Genomic DNA, 26,628 nt, shown 5'->3' on the forward strand with positions numbered 1-26,628 from the left:
CCCTCTCTGAGTAGCAATCCCTGGGTACTGAGCTTACTGGTTCACTTGGGTACTAACAGGGAGTCTAGGTTGCCATTTGTGCTAACAGTCTGGGTGCCTGTGAGCACTACAAGGATTAGGCTGACTCTGACTTGCCCCTTTCTTTTCATTTTGAGTATCTCCCACAATTACTGCAGGGCACAGTTGTGTCTTCCCCTCCCCCCACAAACACCCCTTACATACTCTACCTGTGCCTACAAGCCATATTCAGTAATGCAACCCAAGCAGCTATATATATGTGCCTCACCCTCATGCCTGCTGCACAGACAACTCACCCCTGAATGCCCACCTCAGCCCTGCACACCTAAACTTTTTATGTATACCCACCTCACACCTGCACGCCACAGTCATCTCTTCCTTCACAAGCCTCCACCCTCTCTACCCAACTCACCCCTGCACACCAGTCTCACCTCTGCAGCAAGTTTTATCCAGGTATGTCACTTCACCATTACATCCATGACTCCATCATGCAAATCAGTATCCCTGAGCACACAACTCGCAGCCCTAAACCTCAATACTACAATAAGCTCAACCCTGAACATGCCTCAACTTTCTCTGCCCAATTCACCCCTGCACACCCATCTCAGCCCTGCAGGCAAGGTTCTTCCCTGCATTCCACCTGACCATTGCACTTGCAAATCCCTTCTGCAAACCCACTCACCCCCTACTCTACTTATATCCCTACACACCTGCCTCACCACTTCAACCTGCACACTTGCCTGACTGGCCACCGGTCTCATCTCCCTCATATATGCACAGGCTCTCTCCACTGCCCAGAAAACTCACCCCTACACATTCAACATTCAGATGCACACTAAACTCACTCCTAAACTCCAGACTCACACCTGCATACCTGTCTCACTTTTGCACACCTGAGTCAACTTGCAACCTAATTTTTCCCTGAGGTCCCTACATACTCACCTAAGCTTGGCCCTCTCCAACCTCTGTCCTGTCCCTCTTTGACTGACTCCAATGACCAGCATTATGAGACCCCTCCTATACTTTCCCAGCCTGCCCAGGCTCCTCACTCAAACCCTCTTCTCTCTGTGTCCCAGGTTGGTGGAAAACTTCAACACCTGCATACAATGGTGAGTCTGGGCCACCACCAGGGTCTCCCTGATTCTTCTCCCTCCAAATAACCCACTGGCCCTTCATAATGGGGGCAGGAGTGACAAATCCCCTGAGACCCTAAGCCAAGTCCCTAACCCATAATTTTCTAATGAGTCCCCCTCTGTCTTTGCAGGAGACTTCACATCTTTACCTAACATCCCCACAGGTGAGTTTCAGCAAAGCCTTCATTTGACCCAGGTAGGAGGTGCATCGGGTCCTTCCTTTTGATGCTTCTCAAGGCCCCTGGACAGGGCAGGTAGCAACAATGTCCCCGGCGCGACCTCATCATGACCCCAGGACATGGGCCCAGTGCTCTGTGTCCCATGACTCCGCCTTCTTCTACTTGAGCAGAAGGTTCAGCTCAGCGTTGTTCCCGTGAGCACCTGGGCAGGCTCTGAGCACCTGGTCTCTGGGAACAGCTTTGGACTCAGCCCTAGTAGGTAAGAAGCTGGCCCAGAAACCTGAGTGTGTGTCCCCTTCTGTGCAGGCTCAGACTCGAGGCTGGCGCTGAGGCTCGCGAATGGAGGGCAGCGATGCCAGGGCCGTGTGGAGGTGCTGTACCGTGGCTCCTGGGGCACCGTGTGTGATGACAGTTGGGACATCAATGATGCCAACGTGGTGTGCAGGCAGCTGGGCTGTGGTTGGGCAACGGCAGCCCCTGGGAGTGCACGCTTCGGCCAGGGCTCAGGCCCCATCCTGCTAGATGACGTGAAGTGCTCAGGGCATGAGTCTGCCCTATGGTCCTGCCCACACAGTGGCTGGAACAGCCACAACTGCAATCACGGGGAGGATGCTGGTGTCATCTGCTCAGGTGTGCCCTTGGGACTCCCTGGGACTCTGCCCCTCTTTCTTCTGGTCCCTTAAACCAAGCTAAAGTTCTGGGTTGGTTCTACTTTCAAAGTTCTGTTTCAGAAATTTTTTCTATGGGCCCCAAGAACTGAAGCTTCTGGGTCATTTAGGCTTTCAACTTCTGGAGCCCTTTCTTAATAAGTAGGGACTCTCCCCAGTTTTGTCCCCTGAGTCTCACTGACAGCACCAGGAAGAGGAAGAGGCAGGACTCTGGCACTCTGGGTCCCTTGTCTCTCCCCAACCACACCCTAACAGGAAACGTACTTTTTTGTCATTCTAGCTGTACAGTCGGCTTCTCCCACACCAACCCCAGGTGAGTGTCAAGAGCACCTTCTCCTAGCTTCAGGGGCTGCAACTCTCCTGGGACCTTTTTTCTTTTACCCCAGCTTTAAAAAGAGCAGCAGGGACCAGGTTGTTCATCCACAGGCACAGCTATTGAGAATCAGTCTCCAACAAGAGATGAGTCTTCATGGTTTTCTCATGACCCGGTGGGGCAGGAAGATGAAATTTAGGGTGCTGACCTCTGCCCCCTCTCTGAGTAGCACTCCCTGGGTACTGAGCTTACTGGTTCACTTGGGTACTAACAGGGAGTCTAGTTGCCATTTGTGCTAACAGAGAGTCTGGGTGCCTGTGAGCACTATGAGGATTAGGCTGACTCTGACCTGCCCCCTTCTTTTTATTTTGGGTATCTGCCACCTAGACAATTATGCTAGGGAAGTGTTGCTCCCCAGGCTCCCCGAGTTCCCCAAATGCCCACTTGTGCCTACAAGTCATACTCTGCAATGCAACCCAACCCAGCTATACATATGTGCCTCACTCTCATGCCTGCTGCACAGACAACTCACCCCTGAATGCCTACCTCAGCCCTGCACACCTAAACTTTATGTATACCCACCTCACACCTGCACGCCACAGTCATCTCTTCCTTCACAAGCCTCCACCCACTCTACCCAACTCACTCCTGCACACCAGTCTCACCTCTGCAGCAAGATTTATCCAGGTATGTCACTTCACCATTACATCCATGACTCCATCATGCAAATCAGTATCACCGTGCACACAACTCACAGCCCTACACATCAGCCTCAATACTTCAATAACCTTGACCCTGCACATGCCTCAACTTTCTCTGCCCAAATCACCCCTGCATATCAATCTCACGCCTGCACGCAAGGCTCTTCCCCATATACCAACTCACCATTGCACCCACAAGTCCATTCTGCAAACTCCTCACCCCTCCATACCACTCAGACCCTTCACACCTGTCTGACCACTAGACACATGTCTCACTCTGCACACTTGCCTGACTGGCCACCGGTTTCATCTCCCTCATATATGCACAGACTCTCTCCACTGCCCAGAAAACTCACCCTGCGCAGCTTCCTCACCCCTACACATTCAACATTCAGATTCACACTAAACTCACCCCTAAACTCCAGACTCACACCTGCATACCTGTCTCACTCTTGCACACCTGAATCAACTTGCAACAAAATTTTTCCCTGAGGTCCCTACATACTCACCTAAGCTTTGCAAACCTGCCTCGCCCCTGCACACATGACCCACTTTACACAACCAGTCTCACACTAGCACACCTGCCTCACCTCTGCACACTCAATCACCCTGCAAACTATGCATATCTATTAACACCCCAATCACCTTGCATGCATTTATTACCCCTGCACACAAGCCTCCTCCCTCTCTGTGTGCCCAGGTGTCAGGGGATCAATTATATGTTTTTCTTAAGAGGGACAAACAGAGAAAAGTGGGCTATCAAAGGGTTTCCTAGGGAGGGAATATCCCGACACATGGGAGACCTCAACTGGTCACAGAATAGCTGACATTCAAGGACCCTGTGCAAAGAGGCTGATGACACACATGGGCTTTATAGATAGGATAACTGACACTCATGGACCAAGTGCGCACTGTATCAGTCAAAGATGAGAGGTGTGACGGTCTCGCAGCCCCCTCACTGACCTCCCGACCACTTTCTGTCTCTCCCCTGCTCCTATTTTTAAGCATTCCAGCAATTGACACTACAACTACATCAGGCATTTCTTGCTGCCCAAGTGTCCATGAGGATTGATAGTGCCAATTAGCTAAGTGGCCCTCTCCAACCTCTGTCCTGTCCCTCTTTGACTGACTCCAATGACCAGCATTACGAGACCCCTCCTATACTTTCCCAGCCTGCCCAGGCTCCTCACTCAAACCCTCTTCTTCTCTCTGTGTCCCAGGTTGGTGGGAAACTTCAACACCTGCATACAATGGTGAGTCTGGGCCACCTCGAGGGTCTCCCTGATTCTTCTCCCTCCAAATAACCCACTAGCCCTTCATAATGGGGGCTGGAGTGACAACTCCCCTGAGACCCTAAGCCAAGACCCTAACCCATAATTTTCTAATGAGGCCCCCTCTGTCTTTGCAGGAGACTTCACATCTTTACCTAACAGCCCCACAGGTGAGTTTCAGCAAAGCCTTCATTTGGCCCAGGCAGGAGGTGCTTCGGGTCCTTCCTCTTAATGCTTCTCAAGGCCCCTGGACAGGGCAACAGTGTCCCCGGCATGACCTCATGATGACCCCAGGACATGGGCCCAGTGCTCTGTGTCCCATGACTCCTCCTTCTTCTACTTGAGCAGAAGGTTCAGCTCAGCGTTGTTCCCGTGAGCACCTGGGCAGGCTCTGAGCACCTGGTCTCTGGGAACAGCATTGGACTCAGCCCTAGTAGAAAAGAAGCTGGCCAGGAAACCTGAGTGTGTGTCCCCTTATGTGCAGGCTCAGACTCGGGACTGGCACTGAGGCTCGCGAATGGAGGGCAGCGATGCCAGGGCCGTGTGGAGGTGCTGTACCGTGGCTCCTGGGGCACCGTGTGTGATGACAGTTGGGACACCGATGATGCCAACGTGGTGTGCAGGCAGCTGGGCTGTGGCTGGGCAATAGCGGCCCCTGGGAGTGCACGCTTCGGCCAGGGCTCAGGCCCCATCCTGCTGGACGACGTGAAGTGCTCCGGGCATGAGTCTGCCCTGTGGTCCTGCCCACACAGTGGCTGGAACAGCCACAACTGCAATCACGGGGAGGATGCTGGTGTCATCTGCTCAGGTGTGCCCTTGGGACTCCCTGGGACTCTGCCCCTCTTTCTTCTGGTCCCTTAAACCAAGCTAAAGTTCTGGGTTGGTTCTACTTTCAAAGTTCTGTTTCAGAAATTTTTCCTATGGGCCCCAAGAACTGAAGCTTCTGGGACATTTAGGCTTTCAACTTCTGGAGCCCTTTCTAATATGTAGGGACTCTCCCCAGTTTTGTCCCCTGAGTCTCATTGACAGCACAAGGAAGAGGAAGAGGCAGGACTCTGGCACTCTGGGTCCTTTGTCTCTCCCCAACCACACCCTAACAGGAAACCTACTTTTTTGTCATTCTAGCTGTACAGTCGGCTTCTCCCACACCAACCCCAGGTGAGTGTCAAGCGCACCTTCTCCTAGCTTCAGGGGATGCAGCTCTCCTGGGACCTTTTCTCTTTTACCCCAGCTTTAAAAAGAGCAGCAGGGACCAGGTTGTTCATCCACGGGCACAGCTATTGAGAATCAGTCTAGCAAACATGCCTCACCCTTGCACACTCAATCTAACTGCAAGCAATGCACACCCTTAAATACCCTCCTCACCTTGCATGCAAGCATTATCCCTGCACACCAGCCTCATCCCTCTCTGTGTACCCAGGTGTCAGGGGATTAATTGTATGTTTTTCTTGGGAGGGACAAACAGAAAAGTGGATTCAAAGGGATTCCCAGAGAGAGAACATTCCAGACACATGGGAGACTTTAGGACTGGTCACAGAATAGCTAACATTCAAGGACTGTGTGCAAAGAGGCTGATGACACACCTGGGCTTTATGGATAAGATAACTGACACTCATGGACCAAGTGCACACAGCATCAGCCTAAGATGAGAGATGTGAGGGTCTCGCAGCTCCCTCACAACCCTCCCTGGCCTCTTTCTCTCTCTCAGCCTGCCCCTATTTCTAAGCAATACACAGACTAATACAACTACATCAGGTATTTCTTGCTGCCAGGTGTCCGTGAGGATTTATAGTGCCAGTTAGCTAAGTGGCCCTCCCCAGCCTCTGCCATGCCCCTCTTTGACTGACCCCCAACGACCCTCCTGTACTTTCCCCAGCCTGCCCAAGCTCCTCACTCAAACCCCCTTCTTCTCTCTGTGTCCCAGGTTGGTGGAAAACTTCAACACCCACATACGGTGGTGAGTCTGGGCCACCTTGAGGGTCTCCCTGATTCTTCTCACTCTGAATAATCCATGGTTATGGTGGGGCTGAAGTTACAATTCCCCTGAGACCCTAAGCCAAGTCCCTAACCCCTAATTTTCTAATGGGTCCCACTCTGTCTTTGCAGACGGCTTTACCCTTTCACCTACCAGGCCCACAGGTGAGTTTCAGCATAGCCTTAACATGCCCCATGCAGATGTGCAGCAGCTCCTTCCTCTGGAAGCTCCTCCAGCCTCTGGACAGGGCAGATAGCAACAATGTCCCAGGGCATGGCATCACCATGGCCCCAGGACATGGGCCCAGTGCTCTGTGTCCCAAGACTCTGCCTGCTTCCACTTGAGCAAAAGAGTCCAGCTCAGGGTTCTTCCTATGAGCATCTGAGCAGTCTCTGGAGCACCTTGGTCTCCGGGAACATAAATGGACTCAGCTCTAGTAGGAAACAAGCTGGCCCAGGAGCCTGAGTGTGTGTCCCCTTCTGTGCAGGCTCAGACTCGGGGCTGGCACTGAGGCTCGAGAATGGAGGGCAGCGATGCCAGGGCCGTGTGGAGGTGCTGTACCGTGGCTCCTGGGGCACTGTGTGTGATGACAGTTGGGACATCAATGATGCCAACGTGGTGTGCAGGCAGCTGGGCTGTGGTTGGGCAACGGCAGCCCCTGGGAATGCACGCTTCGGTCAGGGCTCAGGCCCCATCGTGCTGGACGATGTGCGGTGCTCCGGGCATGAGTCTGCCCTATGGTTCTGCCCACACAGTGGCTGGAACAGCCACAACTGCAATCATGGGGAGGACGCTGGTGTCATCTGCTCAGGTGAGGCCCTGGGGCTCCCCTCTCTTAGACCCTCTCTATCCTGGACACTCAACCCTGTTCCAGTCCTGGGTTGATTCTAGTGTTGAGCTTCAGACTCAGCTTTTTGCCCTGTGGGCCTCAAGATCTGACGCCTCAGGGACACTTAGGCTTTCAAATTCTGGAGCCCTTTCTTAGTATGTGGGGACTCTCCCCATTCTTGTCCCACTGAGTCTCATTGTCAGCACCCAGGAAGTGTCACTTCCCTAGAGGAGGCAGGACTCGGACACTGTGGGTCCCATTGTCTCTCCCCAACCACACCCTAACAGGAAACTCACATTTTTTGTCATTCCAGCTGTACAGATGGCTTCTCCCTCCCCAGCCCCAGGTGAGTGTCAAGCACCCTCCCTCCCTGAGCTGCAGGGAGAGCAGCTCCTTTTGGGAGCCTTTTTCCTTGACCCGGGATTTGAAAACAACAGCCAAGACTAGGCTGTTTCTCCACGGCCACAGCATGTGTGAGAATCAGCCCAGGACAGGAGACATATCATTATGTTTTTTCCATGACCCAATGGGGCAGGTACAGGAGATTTGGGGTGCTGAACCCCCTCTGAGTTACCATGCCAGGGATCTGATGCTTTGGCTTGCAGCTTCACCTAGGCACCGCCAAGGATTCCAGGTTGCCTTTTTCACTACCAGGGGTTCTGGGTGCCTGTGAGCATTGACAAGGAGTCAGCTTTTCATTTGGGGCATCCACCACCTTGACAATTACTCCTGGTCAGTGTTGCTCCCTGTGGCCCCACACCGACTACACTCCCCACACACCCATACATGCCTCCATGGGCCTACACACCGAACTCTGCAATGCAACCCTCCAGCCATGCCTACTTGCCTCACCATTATGCCTGCTGCACAGACAACTCACCCCTGAATGCCCACCTCAGCCCTGCGCACCTGACCATCCCATGTATACTCACCTCACACATGCTGGCCCATATCAGCCTTTCACAGTCACCATGACCACTGCACACTCCTGAACCTTCTCTGCTCAACTCACCCCTGAACACCAGCCTCACCTCTGCATGCTAGTGTTCTTCATGTATACCACCTCACCATTGCATCCACGACTCCACCCTGCAAACCTACGTCACCCTGCACACCACTCGCAGCCCTTAACACCAATCCCAGTACTACAATAATCTTGACACTGCACATGCCACAACCGTCTGTGCCCAACTGAATTCCAATCTTACTCCGCATACCAATCTCACCCCTGTATACCATTTACCCTGAAAACAAGACTTGCCCTTAAACACCCTTCCCACCCTGCACATAAACGTTCCCCTGAGTACCAACCTTCCTACTGCACAGCAGACTCGACCCTGTCTTTGTTTCCTGGTTCATAGGGATCAAAGGCACTTCTCCGGGAGAGGCACACACATAGCAGGGAGGCATCATGTGATAGCCCAGAAAGAAATATCCCAAATGAGATATCAGAACTGGTCACAGAACAGCTGACACTCAAGGACAATTTTCAAAGGTTCTGACATGCATGGGTCGTGTACACAAGTGACTTGCACAAGGGTTTGTGCACAACATCAGCCAGAGATGAGAGGTGTGAGGGTCGAAAGAGTCCCCGACCCCTTCTTGTCTCTCATCCTGCCCCTTTTCCTAGGCATTACAGAGACAGCCAGACCTGAAACCACACCAGGTATTTTCTCCGCACCCTATGCCCATGAGGGTTCAGTTTCCTCAGCTCAGTGGCTCTCTCCTCCCTCAGCCCTGCCTCTCCTCCAGGACCCACTCTGTCACATCTGCCTTGTACCTGACCCTGCCTGCACAGGGCCCTCACTCAAACCCTCTTCTCTCTTTGTCCTCAGGTTGGGAGGAAACTTCAACACCCACATACAACAGTGAGTAGGGGCCACCTCGAGGGTCCACTGAATCTTCTCCTCCAAATAACCCACAAGCCCTTCGTGGTGGGGGCAGGACTGACAATCCTTCTGAGGCCCTGAGCAATGTCCACGGTCCCTCACTGATGGGCTCCCCTCTGTCTCTCTGCAGAAGGCTCCACCCCTTTACCTATCAGCCCCACAGCTGAGTCTCAGTAGCACCCTCAAATGGCCCTAGTGGGATGTGCAGCCCGTCCTTCCTCTGGAGTCTCCACCAGGCCCCAGGACAGGACAGTGGCAATAGTGTCCCTGGGCATGGCCTCACCATGGTCCCAGGACACAGGACCAGTGCTTCTGTGTCCATGACTCCACCTGCTGCCACGTGATCAGGAGGCCCAGGCTCAGGGTCATTCCTCTGAGCGCTTAGGCAGACTCTGGGGCATCTGGTCTCTGGGAACAGCACTGGATTCAGCCCTAGGCAGGAAATAAGCTGGCCCAGGAACCTGAGTGTGTGTCCTTATGTGCAGGCTCAGACTCGGGGCTGGCGCTGAGGCTCGCGAATGGAGGGCAGCGATGCCAGGGCCGTGTGGAGGTGCTGTACCGTGGCTCCTGGGGCACCGTGTGTGATGACAGTTGGGACACCAATGATGCCAACGTGGTGTGCAGGCAGCTGGGCTGTGGCTGGGCAATAGCGGCCCCTGGAAGTGCACGTTTCGGCCAGGGCTCAGGCCCCATCCTGCTGGACGACGTGCAGTGCTCTGGGCATGAGTCTGCCTTATGGTTCTGCCCACACAGAGGCTGGAACAGCCACAACTGCAACCATGGGGAGGATGCTGGTGTCATCTGCTCAGGTGCGGACTCTGGGGATCCCCTGGTCTTGGCCCCTCTCTGCCCTGATCCCCTCAACCCTGCTTTAATCCTGGGTTGGTTCTAGTGTTGAGGTTCAGACAGCATGTTACCCTACCCTGTGGTGCCCAAGAGCAGACACCTCAGGAACATTAGGGTTCAAAGTCTGAAGCTATTTCTTAATATGTGGGGACACCCTCCATTATTGTTTCTCTGAGTCTCATTATCAGCAACCATGAAGTGTCTCTTTTCTGGAGAGGACAGGACTGAGGCTCTTCTGGGTTCCATGGTCTCTCCCCAACCACACCCTAACAGGAAACCCACTTTTTTTTGTCATTCCAGCTGCACAGTCGGTTTCTCCCTACCCAACCACAGGTAAGGGTCAAGAGCACCCCCACCCTGAGCTGCAAAGGAAATGGCTCCTCCTAGGACCCCTTTTTTCTTGACCCTGGATTTGAAAATAGCAGCCAGAATCAGGAGAATCAGCCCAAGACAGGATGCATGTTCACATTTTTTTATGACCCTGTGTGGCAGGAAGAGGAGATTTGGGGTGCCGTTCTCTGCTGCCACTTCTGAATACCATCCCCAGGGCTCTGATGCTTTGACTTGATGGTTTATTTGGGCACCGCTAGGGAGTCCAGGTTCCCTTTCACACTAACAGGGGTCTGGGTGTCTGTGAGTACAGACAAGGAGTCTACTGACTCTGACTGCCCCTTTTCATTTTGGGCATCCATGACCTTGACAATTACTTCGGGTCAGTGTTGTTCCCTGTGGCCCACACAGACTACACTCCCCAACACGCCCCTACACTCCCCCCTGCACATACACTCCAAACTGCAATGCAACCACCCAGCCATGCCTATTTGCCCCACCCTTATATCTGCTGCATAGACAACTAACCCTAACCCCTGAATGCCCACCTCAGCCCTGCACTCCTGGGCATCCTATGTATACCCACCTCACACCTACATGTCAGTCAACTTGATCCTGCAATGTTCTGAACCCTCTCTGTCCAACTCACCCCTGACACCAGCCTCCATGCAAGTTTCTTCCCTGTATACCACTTCATCATTATACCCATGACTCCATCCTGCAAACCTGCCTCACCCCTGTACACAACTCGCAGCCCTACAACCAGCCTCAGTACTCCAAAACCTGGACCCTGCATATGAGTCAACTTTCTCTGCCCGAATCACACCTGCATATCAATCTCACGCCTGCACGAAAGGCCCATATACCACCTCACCATTGCACCCACAAGTCCATTCTGCAAACTCCTCACCCCTCCATACCACTCAGACCCTTCACACCTGTCTGACCACTGGACACATGTTTCACTCTGCACACTTGCCTGACTGGCCACTGGTTTCATCTCCCTCATATATGCACAGACTCTCTCCACTGCCCAGAAAACTCACCCTGCGCAGCTTCCTCACCCCTACACATTCAACTTTCAGATGCACACTAAACTCACCCCTAAGCTCCAGACTCACACCTGCATACCTGTCTTACTCTTGCACACCTGAGTCAACTTGCAACCTAATTTTTCCCTGAGGTCCCTACATACTCACCTAAGTGTCCATGAAGATTTATAGTGCTAGTTAGCTAAGTGGCCCTCCCCAACCTCTGCCCTGTCCCTCTTTGACTGACCCCAACAACCAGTATTATGAGATCCCTCCTGTACTTTCTCCAGCCTGTCCAGGCTCCTCACTCAAACTCTTTTCTCTCTGTGTCCTAGGTTGGTGGGAAACTTCAACACCTGCATACAATGGTGAGTCTGGGCCACCTAGAGGGTCTCCCTGATTCTTCTCCTTCCAACCAATCAACATGCCCTTCCTTCATGGTGGGGACAGGCCTGACAATTCCCCTGAGACCCTAAGCCAAGTCCTTAGCCCCTAACTCTCTAATGTCTCTAACTCTTCTGTCTCTGCAGAGGGCTCCACATTTTTACCTCCCAGCCCCACAGGTGAGTTTCAGCAACGTGCTCTTGTGGCCCAGGCTGGAGGTGCAGAAGGTCCTTCTCTTGAAGCTCCTCAAGGCCCCTGGACAGGACAGGTGTCAACTGTGTCCCTGGACATGGCCTCACCATGACCCCAAGACATGGGACCAGTGCTCCTGTGTCCAAGACTCCAATTACTGCCACGTGATTTGGAGGGCCAGGCTCAGGGTCATTCCTCTGACCATTGGGCAGGCTCTGTGGCGCCTTGTCTCTGGGAACAGCATTGGACTCAGCCCTAGGCAGGAAATAAGCTGGCCCAGGAACCTAAATGTGTGTCTCTTTATGTGCAGACTCAGACTCAGGGCTGGCACTGAGGCTCGAGAATGGAGGTCAGCGATGCCAGGGTCGCGTGGAGGTGCTGTACCATGGCACCTGGGGCACCGTGTGTGATGACAGTTGGGACACCAATGATGCCAACGTGGTGTGCAGGCAGCTGGGCTGTGGTTGGGCAATAGCAGCCCCTGGGAGTGCACGCTTTGGCCAGGGCTCAGGCCCCATCCTGCTGGACGACGTGCAGTGCTCCGGGCATGAGTCTGTCCTATGGTCCTGCCCACACAGAGGCTGGAACAGCCACAACTGCAACCACGGGGAGGATGCTGGCGTCATCTGCTCAGGTGTGGACCCTGGGACTCCCAGGTCTTGGTTCCTCTCTATCATGGTATTCTCCACCCTGCACCAGTCCTGGGCTTTTTCTAGTGTTGAGGTTCAGGCTCAGCATGTTGCCCTGTGGCCCCAAGAGCTGAAACCTTCAGGGACATTTAGGATGGCAAATTCTTAAGCCCCTTTCAACTTGTGGGACTTTTCCATTCCCATGCCTCTGAGTATTGTTGTCAGCACCCATGTAGTGTTTCTTCCCTGGAGGGGGCAGGACTCAGGCACTCCTGGATTCTATTGTCTGTCCCCAACCACACCCTGAGAGGAAACCCACTTTTTTTTGTCATTGCAGCTGCACAGTCGACTTCTCCCTCCCCCACACCAGGTGAGTGTCAGTTGTGCCTCCTCTCTGAACTCCAGGGAGACCAGCTCCTTCTGTTGGCCCCTTTCCTCACGACCCTGGGACTGAACCTAGGGGTTGGGTCCAGGTTGCATCTACCAGGTGTTGACCTCTGCAACCTGCCTCTGGGCACCTTGTCCTTGGCTCTGAGGCTCTGGGCTCTGAGGCTTCAGGCTGTGCTTGTTCCTCTGAACACTGACAGGGATTCTGGGTTCCCTTGGACACTAAGAGGGAACATTCTGAACCTAACCTGCCCTTTCTTTCCAGATTGGATTTTCACGACCTCAGCAATAGCTCCAGGTCAGTGTTGTCTCCTCTGTGGTCCCATACTCACTTCTCTTTACACTTGCTCCCCTACTGTCCCCCATCTCTGCCCTTTACACAGAGCCAGACCTCTCTATGTCTGGAGCCAGGTCCTCACTCTGCATCTGTGCCTCTCAGAGTACTTGCCACACTGAAATCAGGGATGCCCAGTTTCCTATTTCCCTAGTCCTTCATTCCAGGATACTGGGACGTCATCTCATCTTCTCTGCAGCTCCTGGGGTTACCAGGATCCTGATGATGAATTAGGAATAGCCCTTTATGATTCCTCTATCCTTCACCTCTTCCACCTGGGGCATTTGCCATTGTCCAGTCCTGTGACTTTTTTGTATGTCCAAGAATGTTCCAAATATCCATAATATCTATTTCTGAACTTTCCATGCCCCCACCTACCCACCCCTAATGTACTCATCACATGTAAGATGACACTTAGCTATTAACCCAAAAGAAAGGTAGTTCCCCAATTTCCTCTTTCCTTTTCACCTAGCCTTGTGATTTGTAAAAGTCCACCTGAATCTTACTCCACCCTCTCCCACACAGTTGCATTTTGTACTGAGAATAAAGGAAAGGAAATTTGGTTTGGCAAATGAGACACAGACTGACTCCATGACACTTTCTATGGCTTGGTTTATTAATTCTTTGCTGCTACCCTGCTTCTTCAGACCCGTCCACCTGGAGGTGGAAACATAGCTTTTTGGGTGATCTTACAAACTGTGGGGATTTATTTTACAACTGGTGCCCAAACAGAAACCCGAAGCCTGGACCCTCTAATAATTAAATATATCCCCACATTGTAAAATCACCACATGCACCGTACTTCCGGCTCTAGGCAGATGAGTCTGAAGAAGGAGAGGCAAAGAATTAATAAAACAAACCAGTCAGGAAAGAACCATGGAATCAGTGAGTTCTCCCTTGTGGTGTCTCTGAGTGCACCAAACCAAAACTGCCTTTTCTTTGGTTTCAGTACAAAATTCAACCCGATGGGGGAGGGTGGAGTAAGGTCCAGGTGAATTTTTACATATTAATGGGCTAGGTAAAAAGGAAAGAGGAAATTGGGAGAACTCATTTATTATGGGTTAATGGCTGAGTGTCATCTTATAGTCACAATCCATCAATTCCCTTGGTAATTCCAACTCTTCATGGAGACACTTCAAATAGTCCTTCGATAGGATAGGCCATTTGTCATTGTCTGTGTGTGTGTGTGTGTGTGTGTGTGTATGTGTGTGTTCCTCTGTTTAGCACAAACCTACATAATCACTCTGTAGTTTGTTTGCTCATTATATAGTTTCTTTGAGTTTTTGAACATCCTCCAGATAACTTCTCTAAAATCTTTATTGAGAGGCTCTATAGATGACTGATACTTGTTGGTTCCGCAGAGCTACCATGTTCAATTTCTAAGCATTGTGGTGTTCAGTGTTATTTCTTCATTATATCCTTTGCAGTATGATATTTTCTATGTGTTGTGTTCATGGACTAGAAGCTATGCGCAAGTGTGGATTGGAGTTGGATCCTGAGTCTAGTGGTCTCCCTATTTGGAGACCTATTTGGGTCCTATTTGGACCATTGGGGTATGCATGACTCACTGCCATTTTGGAGGGCCAGGAAAGCTCCTACACGGTACTTTTTGATGCCCTCATCCAAGGTTTCCTTTCCACTGAGGCCAAAATGGTTCATTCCAGCATGTGGTACCAATTCCTACATCGAATCTCCCCCCCCCCATAGCTTCTGCTATGTTTCCTGAGCACAGGATCACATGAGAACACCCCTGTGTGGCTGGCATTGTTTGCACTTTTGTTTCTTGCTGGGTCTTACCAGTCCTTGAAGGGGGCAGGTCAGACCTTCAGAGCTTAGGTCCCAAATACAGTTCCCAAATTCCAGGTGAATGGGCCAACTGGGTAAAAATCAGACAGATGTGGGAGAAGAATGTTTTGTTCCCATAGGTACCGAGTGGTGGTTGGAGCTGAAATTGGCAAATGGAGGGCAGCGATGCCAGGGCCGTGTGGAGGTGCTGTACCGTGGCACCTGGGGCACCGTGTGTGATGACGGTTGGGACACCAATGATGCCAACGTGGTGTGCAGGCAGCTGGGCTGTGGCTGGGCCATAGCAGCCCCCGGAAATGCACGCTTTGGCCGGGGCTCGGGTCCCATCTTGCTGGATGATGTGCGCTGCTCTGGGCATGAGTCTGCCCTGTGGTACTGCCCACACAATGGCTGGAACAACCACAACTGCAACCATGGAGAGGACGCCAGCGTCATCTGCTCAGGTGCAGTGAAAGGGACTCCCCAAGGACTCTGCCTTCTCTGTCCTGGTTCCCATAACCTTGCTCCAACCCTGGGCTGGTTCCTGGGGGCCCCCACATAAACCACATAAGCCACTGGGGCTTGTGTGGACTCTGGGTTTCAAGAGCAAAAAGCGTCTAAGGGACTTTTGCGTTTGAGGTAGCTTCCCAGGTGCCCTAGGCCCCTTTACAAAGGAGACCCTCTTCTGAGCTTTGCCCTCTCTTGGCTCTCCTGGTTCACTGCTGGCCCCTTTTATCCTGGATGGGGCAGGACTCTAGATCACTGTACTTGGTCTTCCATGTACCACTGCCCCCTATGGCACTAACTGAATCCCACTTTCCTGTCTCCACAGAAGCACAAACCATACCTCCCTTCAACACCACTGGTGAGTCTCATATACACCCACTGTCCTGGGACCTTCTGAGCCTCAGAGTCCTTGAGCCCAAGTGAAGGGCTACTAGTCCCAGGGGTGTCAGCTCAGCCAGTCTACCCCTGCACATTAACTAAAAATAAGGCCCCACACCATGGGGCCCTAACTGCCCTGTGTCTCAGGTGACTCCCCATGGCTCAGTGGGTGAAGGGCCTCCAGCCTCTGAGTCTGTCTCTAAAATCATGGGAGCATGGAAGGGCAGGTCAACTATGATGTGGGTAAAGACACCCAGACATCCTAACACAGTCCCTTTCTCTCCAGATCAATGGCACACGACAACCACAGGTAAGTTTGCTTCTTGCTTGGCCTCAAACCCAGATTTGTCTGTCAGTCCTGGCTACCCTGAGAGTAGGGAACACATGTGAAGCTACACTAACACAGCCTCAAGTATAACCAGGAGCAGGGAATTTGGGCCCTGATGGAGTTATGAGTTGGAGTTTTGAGCTCAGTTGGGGCCTCATTCATACAGCAGTGACTCTTCAGAGATGGGCCATGTATTGGGGGTAGCACTGTGCCCCATGACTGCTCTCTGGGCCCCTCCAGCTTCTCTTATGACTCAGCCTTTTCTGGTCCCCTTCCAGGCAATGACACAATGACCACATCCGCTAAGTGCCCACGAGTTCCTCTTGATAGTCGCCACCCTCTGCGCTAACCAACCTGTGTCCTAAAATTTGTTTCTGTGCTGAGTTGCCCCAGGAGAAAGATGGGGGCTTACTTTGAGCCCTAGATTCATGGTCCCTCTTTGCTCTTTAGTAGCCTGGCCAGTCCTTGCTGCAAGAATGACCTTTCCTAGGCTTTTAAGTCCTGTTTTGCATTCTCTTCCAGAACCTTCTCTCTGGGGCCCCTGAAGATCAGAACCGCTCACTTTTTTGCCCAATGTTCTTGGAGCTGGTCCTAGACAAAGCCCATCCCACTGCTCAGGGTCCCCATGTCTCAGGAACATCTCTGAGACCCCTAAGCTCTACCTTCCTTCCTGCTCAGCCTCCACAGAGCCTCCCCAAATATGCTAGTGTTCTCCAGCCTGGAGCTCCTGGCTGTGTGCTCCCGTTGTAGAACATTCATTCCTGCTTCTTCCCTGACCTCAATGACTTCCTCAACCCTTGTGAGAATCTTCTCTGTGATTTCTTCCCAGTAGCACCCCAAGAGTCAGGGCTGGGTCCTGCTGGTTGCCCCTGGGATCCAGAGGTGGCACCCATTCTCTGAGCCCAGGGTGCTAAGGATTGAGGCTCCATTACTGCCTTTTCTCTCACCACAGCTCCTGTCAGTGGTACCACCACCATCTCCAATGGTGAGTCCTGAGCGAGCTGAGTCCCCCCCACCCATGGGCCACCTGCATCTTCAGGACGGGGGGGGGGGGGGGAAGGAAGAGGGTGACCCTCCCCATTGGTGTACACCATCCCAGATTGGAACCACTTGCTGCTGCTGTGCTGTGGGAGTGTCTCCCAGGGGATTCTGCTGGTCTCTTCAGGGGTCTTCAGTGACACCCTTTGTTCCCCCGCAGGCAGTCACCCCTGTGGAGGCTTCTTGACCCAGTCCTCAGGGCAGTTCTCCAGTCCATCCTACCCCAGCAACTACCCAAACAATGCCAACTGTGTGTGGGACATTGAGGTGGCCAACAACGACCGCATCACCATTGTCTTCAGAGATGTCCAGTGAGCTTGGGGAGACCCTGGCAGGGAGCAGAACCAGGACATCTTGGGCCCTGGGATTTGTTCTGTTGGTTGGGTTTTTGGTTTGGGGGCCAAGCTGGTGGTGCTCAGGGATTACTCCTGGCTCGTGTTCAGGGATCTCTCCTGGCAGGCTCAGGGGACCCTATGGGATGCTGGGAATTGAACCCGAGTAAGTCACAAAAAGGTCAACACCTCCTCACTGTATTGATGCTTCTGCCAGGTTTGGCTGCTGTGTCAGGCAGGGATTAAACTTGGCCTTGTGCATGGAAAGCACGAGCTCTGTGTGTAGGCATGAACCTCTCCATCCTGGTTCATTGAGGTTGCTTCCACATATGCCCCCCCACATCCTCTCTGCAGTTGTGAGCTTTCCTTGACCCCACATCCTCACCCAACTGCTACTGCTGGCCTGTGTGCCTGTGTGCTCAGACTCCTCTCCCCACCAGGGTTGGCTGAACTGTTCCCTCTTGTCAGCAGTGAACCCACATGTCAGACTCCCAGGGTTGGCTGTCCATTTATTTCTCTCGGTCCCTTGATTCAGTGGGCATTTTGCTCTGCAAGAAACTGGGTCTTGCTGCCTGAAGGGAAGAAAGTGCCCAAGGCAGGCATGGTCCTCCTTTTCAAGAGGGAAAGAAAAACCCGAGGGGGTGCGAGGGACACAGCCTTCATAGGCAAGACTCCGGAAAGCAGGATAGAGATCCCTTCCAGGAAGCAGGGTGCCCCAGTTTAGGCAAAGCTGTCGGGTTCCCTTAAGTGTATGGCCTATGTTTCTGCCCCCTAGGCTTGTGGGGATGGAGCACATTGCTGGGGGCTCATGGCACCCGGTTTTGGGGCCCAGAGCACCCCCTCTATTGGGGAGCTCAGAGTACCTCCTCTCTCTGACCCCCTCTCATTCTCTCACTCTGTCTCCCTCTCCCTCTCTCTTCCTCTCTCATTCTCACTCACTCTCACTCTCTCCCTCTCTGTCTCTTTCTCCCTCTATCTATCTCCCTCTCTGCTTCTCCCACTCTCTCTCCCTCTCTCTCATACTTTCTCTGTCTCTCTGTCCCTCTCTCTCACTGCCCTCCCCAACCCTTGCAGGCTGGAAGGTAGCTGCAACCTTGACTATTTGGAAGTCTATGATGGTCCCTACCATAGCTCCCCGATGCTTGGCCGTGTCTGCGAGGGGAACAAAGGTGTCTCCTATGTGTCCTCGGCCAACTTCATGTCTATCCGCTTCGTCAGCGACAGCAGCGTCACCCGCAGGGGCTTCCTAGCTGACTACTACTCCAGCCCCACCAACCAGAGCACCAGTATGTGTGGGCAGGGGGACTTTCCCCGGGACCTCCCCAAGGCACACTCAGGCATGGATGGCTGACAGGGGACCCTCAAGAGGGAGACACTGAGCAGACTTGAGGGGTGAGGGAGGGCTAGGGCTCCGGTGAGCACCAGAATCATGGCCGGAGGGAGGTCTGGCTGCACCCCCAAAGGTAGATGGTGGTCACACTGGCTTCTCCAGCAAAGGCTGGCGGCAGGGCTAGGCAGCACCCTGCTCCCATGCACCCCAGTTTGAAGCACCGCCTCCTCCCCATTTACTGGTCCTCTTTCCAGAGAAATGGGCTCCCCTTGCCCCTTATATTCACAGTCCCACTATCCTCACTCCTCTCCTCTGGGGACAGAGAGGCTCCACCCGACCCTCCCCACCTGAAGTCCCCTAGCCCAAGTGATGGAACCCATTCCCCGCAGACCTGTTCTGCCTGCCCAGCCACATGCAGGCCAACGTGAGCAGGAAGTTCCTGGAGTCCCTCAGTTACTCCCCCTGGGACCTGGTCATTCCCGGCTGGAACTCCCAGGCACAGTGTCGGGCCCGTGTCACATCCAGCCATGTGGTCTTCACCATCCCCTACACGGGCTGTGGCACCATCAAGAAGGTAAGCGCCCTCCACCCCCCTTCCCCAAAACTCACCTGTGCCCCTGGCCCTTCTACTGCCTGTGATTCCCCTACTCTGCTCTCTTTCACTGTGGCTGCCTTGTTTGGGCAGGGGGGAATCATTTCTGGATCTCACCTACTCAGTTGTGCTTGCTTGGGAGGTGCTGGTGGGTCAGATTCAGATCTCCCTCCTCCTCCTCTTCCATTTTCGTCCTCCTCCCCATTCTCCTCCTCTTCCTGTTGGGCACCTCAATGCAGCCTTTCCTGCAGTCCTGGTACTGGGGATGACCATAGATCATGCCTGACACCCTCCAGGTGGACAATGACACCATCACATACTCCAACACCCTCAAAGCATCTGGGTCCCATGGTGTCATCACACGCAAGAAGGACCTGAACATCCATGTCACATGCAAGATGCTGCAAGACAAGTGGCTGGATGACATCATGTTCATCACCAATGACACAGTGGAGGTCCAGGACATTCAATATCACACCTTTGCCGTACATATCTCTTTCTTCAACTCCTCCTCTTTCCTGTACCCCATCACCAGCAGTCCCTACTACGTGGAACTGGGCCAGACTATGTTCGTGCAGGCCCATCTCCTGCACAATGATTCCAACCTGGCCCTGTTTGTGGACACCTGTGTGGCATCACCCACTGCCCACGACTTCACCTCTGTGACATACGACCTGATTCGAAATGGGTAAGGGCACACACTGACAACAGGCATCCAGAAATCTTAGCCTCAGAGCCCACTTGGTCAGTAGAAGTCCTGGGCTTCCCTGTGGGGGCACCTTTATGGGTCTGCTGGAATGAATATGGGGTGGGGGGGTCTGGAGCCCTGATCACTGACTTCCAAGCTAGCTCAGGGGTGGCCAGGATGCGGGAGATAGCAAGTGTCTCTGTAGGAACCAGTCAAAGCTGAGATGCTGGGGTCAGTACAGGAGATATGGGAGATAGTTCAGTGAGGAGGGTACTTGATTTGAACATGGCCGACCCATGCTCGATCTCCAGCATCCATTAGATCTCTCTCAAACATCACCAGGAATGATTCCTGAGTACAGAGCTAGGAGTAGCCCTGAACACTGCTGGGTATGGCCTAAAAGCTGGTGGAGAAAAGTGGTTCCAGAATGTGGACATAACTCACATTGGGGTATAGCCCCTGCTCTCCACACAGTCCCCCCAATGTCCACTTCATCAGTCCTAAAGAAGAAGATGAGAGGAGCCTGAGAAATCCTCAAAGAAAGCCACCCCAAAGGCCGCAGGGACCAGGACAGGTCCTGGAAGTTCTGAGCCATTTGAGAGTCTGTGTTTCTGGCCAAGCTCAGTCTGCCCAGGCTGCATTACAAGCACTCGGTTCAGCCACACTTTCTGTCAGCTCTCTAGGGTGCCCACTGCCTCCTGCCAGAGCCTGACTTGGGATCTCAGCAGCTGTGGCCTCCCATTGCTGAGGGGAGCTCTGTGAATGGGCTTTAGGGTCCCTGAGCCTGCATTGGGGCCAAGACTCAGGAATCTCCCTGACCTGAGAGGAGACACAGGCCCCATACCCTGCCCCTGGCCTGGCAATTCTAGAACTTTCCCTGCCCTCCCCATAGGTGCGGGAGGGACGAGACCTACCATACCCTGGCCCAGCCTGCACCCTACATCGCCCGCTTCCAGTTCAGCTCCTTCCACTTCCTCAAGCGCTTCCGGTCCGTGTTCCTGAAGTGCAAGGTGGTTGTGTGCCAGGCCCGCGACTACAATTCCCGTTGCTACAAGGGCTGCCTGAAGCGCATCAAACGTGACCTGAGCCCCCACCTGCACAAGGTGGACGTGGTCCTGGGACCCATCCAGCTGCAGCCACCCTTCTCCCACAGGAGACCTCTGGGTAGGTGGCAGCTGCCGGATCTCAAGCGTAGGCCAGGCTGAGCTTTACTCAACGGTGACTCAGTTTTTCTGCTCTACACCTGGCTGTACCTCTCCTCTGCCTCTCCCTTCCGGATGCTACCACCTTAACGTGTGTCTCCCCCCACTTATCTTTCCAGGTTCCTCATTCTGATCCTCTACCTGGCCTCTCTCCTCCCGGTCATGCAAGAATGCCCCCCTGCCCCCCCACCTAGAACTTTCCACAGAGTTTCTGCCTCCCCTGCCGAAAAACTGAGCCATGCACAGATCACCAGTTGTGACTTGGGGGAAATTTTCAGTACTGAGGGTGCCTCAGTGATAGAGGAGGGAAGGAGCCCCCTAGCCCCCTTGTTGAACCCCCACTTGTTGTTCTTGTTCCCAGCACAGGGCAGGAGGGCCAAGGTGAACCAAGACCCCCAGAGTTAGTTTGGAGATTAGGGCATATGAACGGAGAGGCAGCAGCTCTTTGGGGTTCACGAAGCTTCTGTGGGTGCACGTCCCTGCTGAACCCTGAATCTCCACCCTCACCTTGTCTCATTATTAGGTCACTGAATAAAGAACTTTTTCCACAGCACAATGCTTTGTTCTATTTCTGAGGCTCACCAATCCCAGCTTCCCTCAAAAAGCCCAGACAAGCGGGGTGATGGCAGGAACAATGAGAAGGCAGGGAGGGGAAGTTCTGTTGCTGGAACTTTCCAGACTCCACACCACACTCTCGTTAGACCCTGGTGTGTTTCTATTCAGCCTACACACAGGTCCGTTGGGATGGGGAAGGGACCTCCCCGCAAAAAAAAATCTTTGCAAAAGCGCCTTTGAACAAGGTCTTTGAACACAAGTGGACAGCTTATGAGGGGCTTGGGCCACAAAGAGGTGGAAATTGATCCTTTCGGAGGATGGGGCTGCAGCCCCCCTGCTGTCCCTCCCCAACCAAGGGGAGGTTCAGTTAATCGTCTTGGAAGATCAAGTTCCCTGTAGGGTCCCATGATTCAGGAGAAGCAGCTCTCAGTCTCAGGAGTCCTGGGCACAAGGCTTTCTGCTCTTGGCAGCATTTCGAACAGCCAAGCTTGGTCCAGGGCCAACCTTGGGCTGCTTTGGGCCCCTCAGAGCTGGGCTTTGACCCTGAAACTCAAAGATCAGTGCTCCCCTTCCCTGCCTTGGTGCTGGTCAGAGCACCGAAGACATCCCTCTAGGAAACACAGCCTCCACAGCCGCTCATGCATGCTTTGCTCTGCCTGCAGGGTTGGCCCTAAGCTCAGGTCTCCAATCTGGCTCCCACCCATGACCCACAGGAAGGAAGTTTGGTACTTCTGAACTTTGACCTCTAAAGACCCAAACTGGGTTTTCAGGTGACTCCCCCCAGCCTTGGAGCTGATTTCATGTGGCCAGTCCTGGGTTCCAACACCCAACTCTAACCCACAAGAACAGGCCCCACACCAGAACTCCCCCAGCTGGAACTTTCTTTTATTTGTTTTTGTTTGGGGGGGGGGCTAACCTGACGGTTCTCAGAGGTTATTCCTGGCTCTGGGCTCAGAAATCACTCCTGGCAGGCTTGGGGGATTGAACCAGGAACATTTCTGGGTCAGCTGCATGCAAGGCAAACACCCTACACGCTGTATTGCTTTGGCTATCACTCTGGGGCTTTCTTTCAAGCTCTGAGAGTGTCTCTCCAACAGGCAGTGGGTGGGCTGAAAAGATGGGAAGGCTGATGAAAGGAAAGTGCCCCATGAAAAGGCCTGAGTTGGAAAACTGTTGACAAATCCACAGTGACTATTACTGCTCCCACCCGCTGTGGGGGGACAAGGTGGCGGGGCCTGGGCTCTCCTAATGGGCCTGTCCAGTCTTATTGGTCAATAAAACCAGAGGGGCAGAGCCAGGCAGAGCCTGACCCGGGAATCCTGCAGGCCTAGGGTGGGTTAGGGAGCCTGGTTATGGACAACGGAGTCTTGGGGTAGGTGGGGCAGAAGGGAGTCTCATAAGTGGGGTCTCTCCAGGACCCACGAGATCGAGGTGGGGGCAGCTGTGTGGAAGTGAGTCATACCAGCCCAGGGTCCCTGAAAGCATCAGTCACTTTAATAACCTGGGGGCCCCAGGGCCAGCTCCTCCCACAGTTCCCAAGCTGTCAGGGTGCCCTGGGGACATTCACCCCCTCTGTGAAGTTCTGACCCATCAGTAGCAGGTCCCCGGGGAAGTTGGCCAGTGCTAGGTGGTGACTTCGGTTGGCTTTAGCACAGCCAGAGCTCTGGGGCAGGCGACTTGGCTGTGCTTTTTCCCGGGTGAGATGAAACTCGCTCTCTTGGGGACCGACCTGTGGGCACTTAAGCGGTTTCTCATTCTTGAAGGCTACATGTTTCTGGGTCCTTGGCTTTCTTGGGGTGCTGGCCACAGCCTCAACAGTCCCCGCCTTCTCTGTCCCTTCTTCCTGGCGCTGGTCTCTGGCTGAGGGATCCCTCCTGACCCTTGGCTGAACACCTTTGGGATGCTTGGAGCCTGGCCCTGACTGCTTCTGGCTCTGTAACTCGTGGCCCAGCTGCATTCTCTGCACGTGCCTGGAGACCGTGACCAGCTCACGTGGGGGCAGCTGGCACTCCCTGGGCAGCAGCCGCACTCTGGCTGACCAGATCTTCTGGTTCATGGGCCAGTGTGGCCGCCTGAGCCTCGGGACAAGCTCTGAGCCCCCTGTCAGTGGCTGCGGTCCTTGAAACTGCTTCTCTTCCTCTCTTTGCTTCTGAGCCAGAAACCGCCGTGTGTTCACACTCTGGGCTACTCCTAATTGCTGGAACATGGAGGGGGTGTGTGGCCAGGAATGATCATGTCACCAACACGATGGAATGAAGGCAAGGGCAACCCTGCCAAACAGGATGAGCTAGCAGCATCTTGTCCCTCTCTGGAGCCTTAGAATGGGTCAAGGGTGGGTCTGGGGGCAGGAGAGTCTGGCTTTTGGTGACTGGACTCAGGGGTAGGGAACCTGTCTCACAAATATGACTGACCCTGCTTCAATCCCCAGGGGGGTCTCCTGAGTCCATCAGGACTGATTCCTGTGCTCAGAGGCAAAAATAAGATCTGGAAACCACTGTTGTGACCCCCAAACCCCTCTCTCAAAATGCAAGGAAAATCTTCAGTCATTTGGGGCCACTTAGATTCCTTCTGGAAACTTGGGAATAGGAGGGTTATAATTCCCTTGACACCTCCAAGCCTGCTGTTGGTCTTTTGAGACCTTAGCATCCCTAGATGAACTGCCAGCACCCCTAAAGTCTCCCCCAGAAGAAGCCCTGGCACTCACCAGTATCTCTTTCTCCAAGGGGGAGAATTTCCTCAGAGAGCTATGCAGATCTGCACTGCCGAACTTGTCCCAATCCCTGGAGCAGAACAGAGAACAAGAGAGACAAAGACCCAAGAAAAATGAGGTCTACCTTCCCTCTTGCAGGGGGTCCAGAGTAGTGGGGCCTTGATAGTGCCTGGGGACTCGGCCTGACAATCTGGGCTGCACTCACCCGGGTGTAAATGGGGACAGTGGGGACTCAGAATGCTCCCAGGAATGCTGACTGTGCTTCTGCAGATAATAGTTAGGATCAAAGACTCTGGCAGGCTCCGCGATCTGCTCCATCCCACCCGGTCCCCCGAGTTTCTGCCCTCCTGATGCCCACATGGCTGACATCAGAGCCTCCATGTTCTGCTCATGCTCTGCAGGCAGGAGAGGCTAGGAGCTGGTGGGCCAGGGTGGTTGTAGGGACCCCAAATCACACATCAACTCTCTCTGTGTTATGCCAGGTAACCAGGAGCTATTGTGAGGTCTGTCTGCCTGGCTGAGGTAACTCCACCCAGGGTGGGGTGCAAAGGGGACACCTATCAGGACAAAGTTGTTTGGGGTCCCAAGGAGAGGAGGGGCACACAATATAACTGGAAGATGATTTGGCCACCCAGGCTTTGTTGGGGTGAAGAGTCATTCAGCTGAACCCTCTCTGTGCCCTACCTGCCGGCCACCACCCTGATCTTGGCTCCCATTGGCTGAGCTGAGAGAATCTTCACGGGTCCCTACAGGACTGCAGACTCCTATCTCGATCTGGCCACACCCTCTCTTGCTGCCAAAACTGCCCTGTCATGTCTGCAAAGCCTCTTTTGATACCAGCTTCAGTTGACAGAGGGTGTGAGTAAGGGGGCCACACCCCCTCTGGGGGGCCAGTCTCAAGGTGCCAACCCTTGTTTCCTACCCTCGGGTTTTCAACTTTTCTATGAAGTCAATTTGCATCTCTTTTTTGCTTCAAGTTTTTGTTGATTTTTTTGTGTGTGTGTGTATATTGTGAACCAGAGTGATGCCATTACAATTTGGGCCTGTACATAAGAAAACACAATGAAGACCAAGCCTACCCAATGCTTGGAATAAGATTAGGAAACCTCTCGACCCAACTCCAAGTCTCTGGAAGGGCAGGGACCAAGCAGTAAAAGGCCAGTGGAGCTAGAAAAACATGAGGTTAGAATGCCCTCACTACTAGATCTGCTTCCCTATATATGTCCTTAGCTTAGATAAAGGTTAAGAACCCCTATAGGTGCCTTGAACACACCCGTTCAAACTGTATCAATTGGCATGGAAATGGTATCGATTGGATTGAAACTTCATCAATTGTGTGTATCAATGCCATGCTTGGGCTCTAAGTCTCTCTGGCTTACAAACCCTCCACTCTGACTCTGAGCAAATCTATCCTTATATTGTCCTCTCTGTGCTTCTCTCTATTTTGCAGGGGACAATCTAACAATACGGAGCGTATGTGTGAATGTGTGTATGAATGTGAGTCTGAGGGTATACATGTGTGGGGATAAGTGTGTGTATGTGAATAAGTGTTTAAATATGTGTGTATATGTGAATGTATGAGCGTATGCATATGAATCCATGTGTGTGCGGTAGTGTGTGCAAACAAGTGTGTCTGGGAAATGGTCCTGCAGCTGTGTTCCAGGCTCTGGCTCCCTCTGCTGGCTATTGCCTCCCACTGCAGGCTCACTGTCCACCTTGGAGTTTGGGAGAGGGATTCACTTCATACTGGACCCCTAGATTTATGGGAAAGTGTTTTCCTTCCAACCCAGCGTGTTCTCTGATCTTTATTCAGAAGCCATAGACTTTAAAATCATAGTCGCAGCTATAAAATCACCAGCTCGCCGACACCCACTCTCCACCATGAATGTGCAAAGTTAATATTCTCGAAGCCATGTAAAAATGTCTAAACACCCTGGTACAATGCACAGTCTGAGCCAGTGGGTTTAAAGGAGAACCTAATGTTTATCCCCCTTTAACTGGGCCATACAAAATAGTGCTTGGGCCTGACTCCTGGATCTGTGCTCTGGGATTACTCCTGATGACACTCAGGAGA

The 26,628-nt window shown here is 53.1% G+C and overlaps 1 protein-coding gene across 1 annotated transcript in view; it reads left to right on the forward strand.

The window, feature by feature from the left end:
* The window catches only part of LOC126033475 (deleted in malignant brain tumors 1 protein-like), a 42,521-nt gene extending 21,229 nt beyond the window's left edge, over window positions 1-21,292 (forward strand). Inside the window, 24 exon segments of the mRNA XM_049790448.1 lie at window positions 1,095-1,127; window positions 1,283-1,315; window positions 1,637-1,960; window positions 2,279-2,311; window positions 4,233-4,265; window positions 4,421-4,453; window positions 4,768-5,091; window positions 5,409-5,441; window positions 6,208-6,240; window positions 6,746-7,069; window positions 7,401-7,439; window positions 8,964-8,977; window positions 9,443-9,867; window positions 10,907-10,923; window positions 12,070-12,393; window positions 15,035-15,358; window positions 15,727-15,759; window positions 16,066-16,089; window positions 17,060-17,092; window positions 17,306-17,456; window positions 18,552-18,763; window positions 19,197-19,381; window positions 19,696-20,087; window positions 20,980-21,292. Coding sequence (XP_049646405.1) covers window positions 1,095-1,127; window positions 1,283-1,315; window positions 1,637-1,960; window positions 2,279-2,311; window positions 4,233-4,265; window positions 4,421-4,453; window positions 4,768-5,091; window positions 5,409-5,441; window positions 6,208-6,240; window positions 6,746-7,069; window positions 7,401-7,439; window positions 8,964-8,977; window positions 9,443-9,867; window positions 10,907-10,923; window positions 12,070-12,393; window positions 15,035-15,358; window positions 15,727-15,759; window positions 16,066-16,089; window positions 17,060-17,092; window positions 17,306-17,456; window positions 18,552-18,763; window positions 19,197-19,381; window positions 19,696-20,087; window positions 20,980-21,292 — 3,689 coding nt within the window.
* Window positions 21,293-26,628: the final 5,336 nt, after the last annotated feature.

The sequence above is a fragment of the Suncus etruscus genome, chromosome 17 (genome assembly GCF_024139225.1).
Source record: "Suncus etruscus isolate mSunEtr1 chromosome 17, mSunEtr1.pri.cur, whole genome shotgun sequence".
Lineage (NCBI taxonomy): Eukaryota > Metazoa > Chordata > Mammalia > Eulipotyphla > Soricidae > Suncus > Suncus etruscus.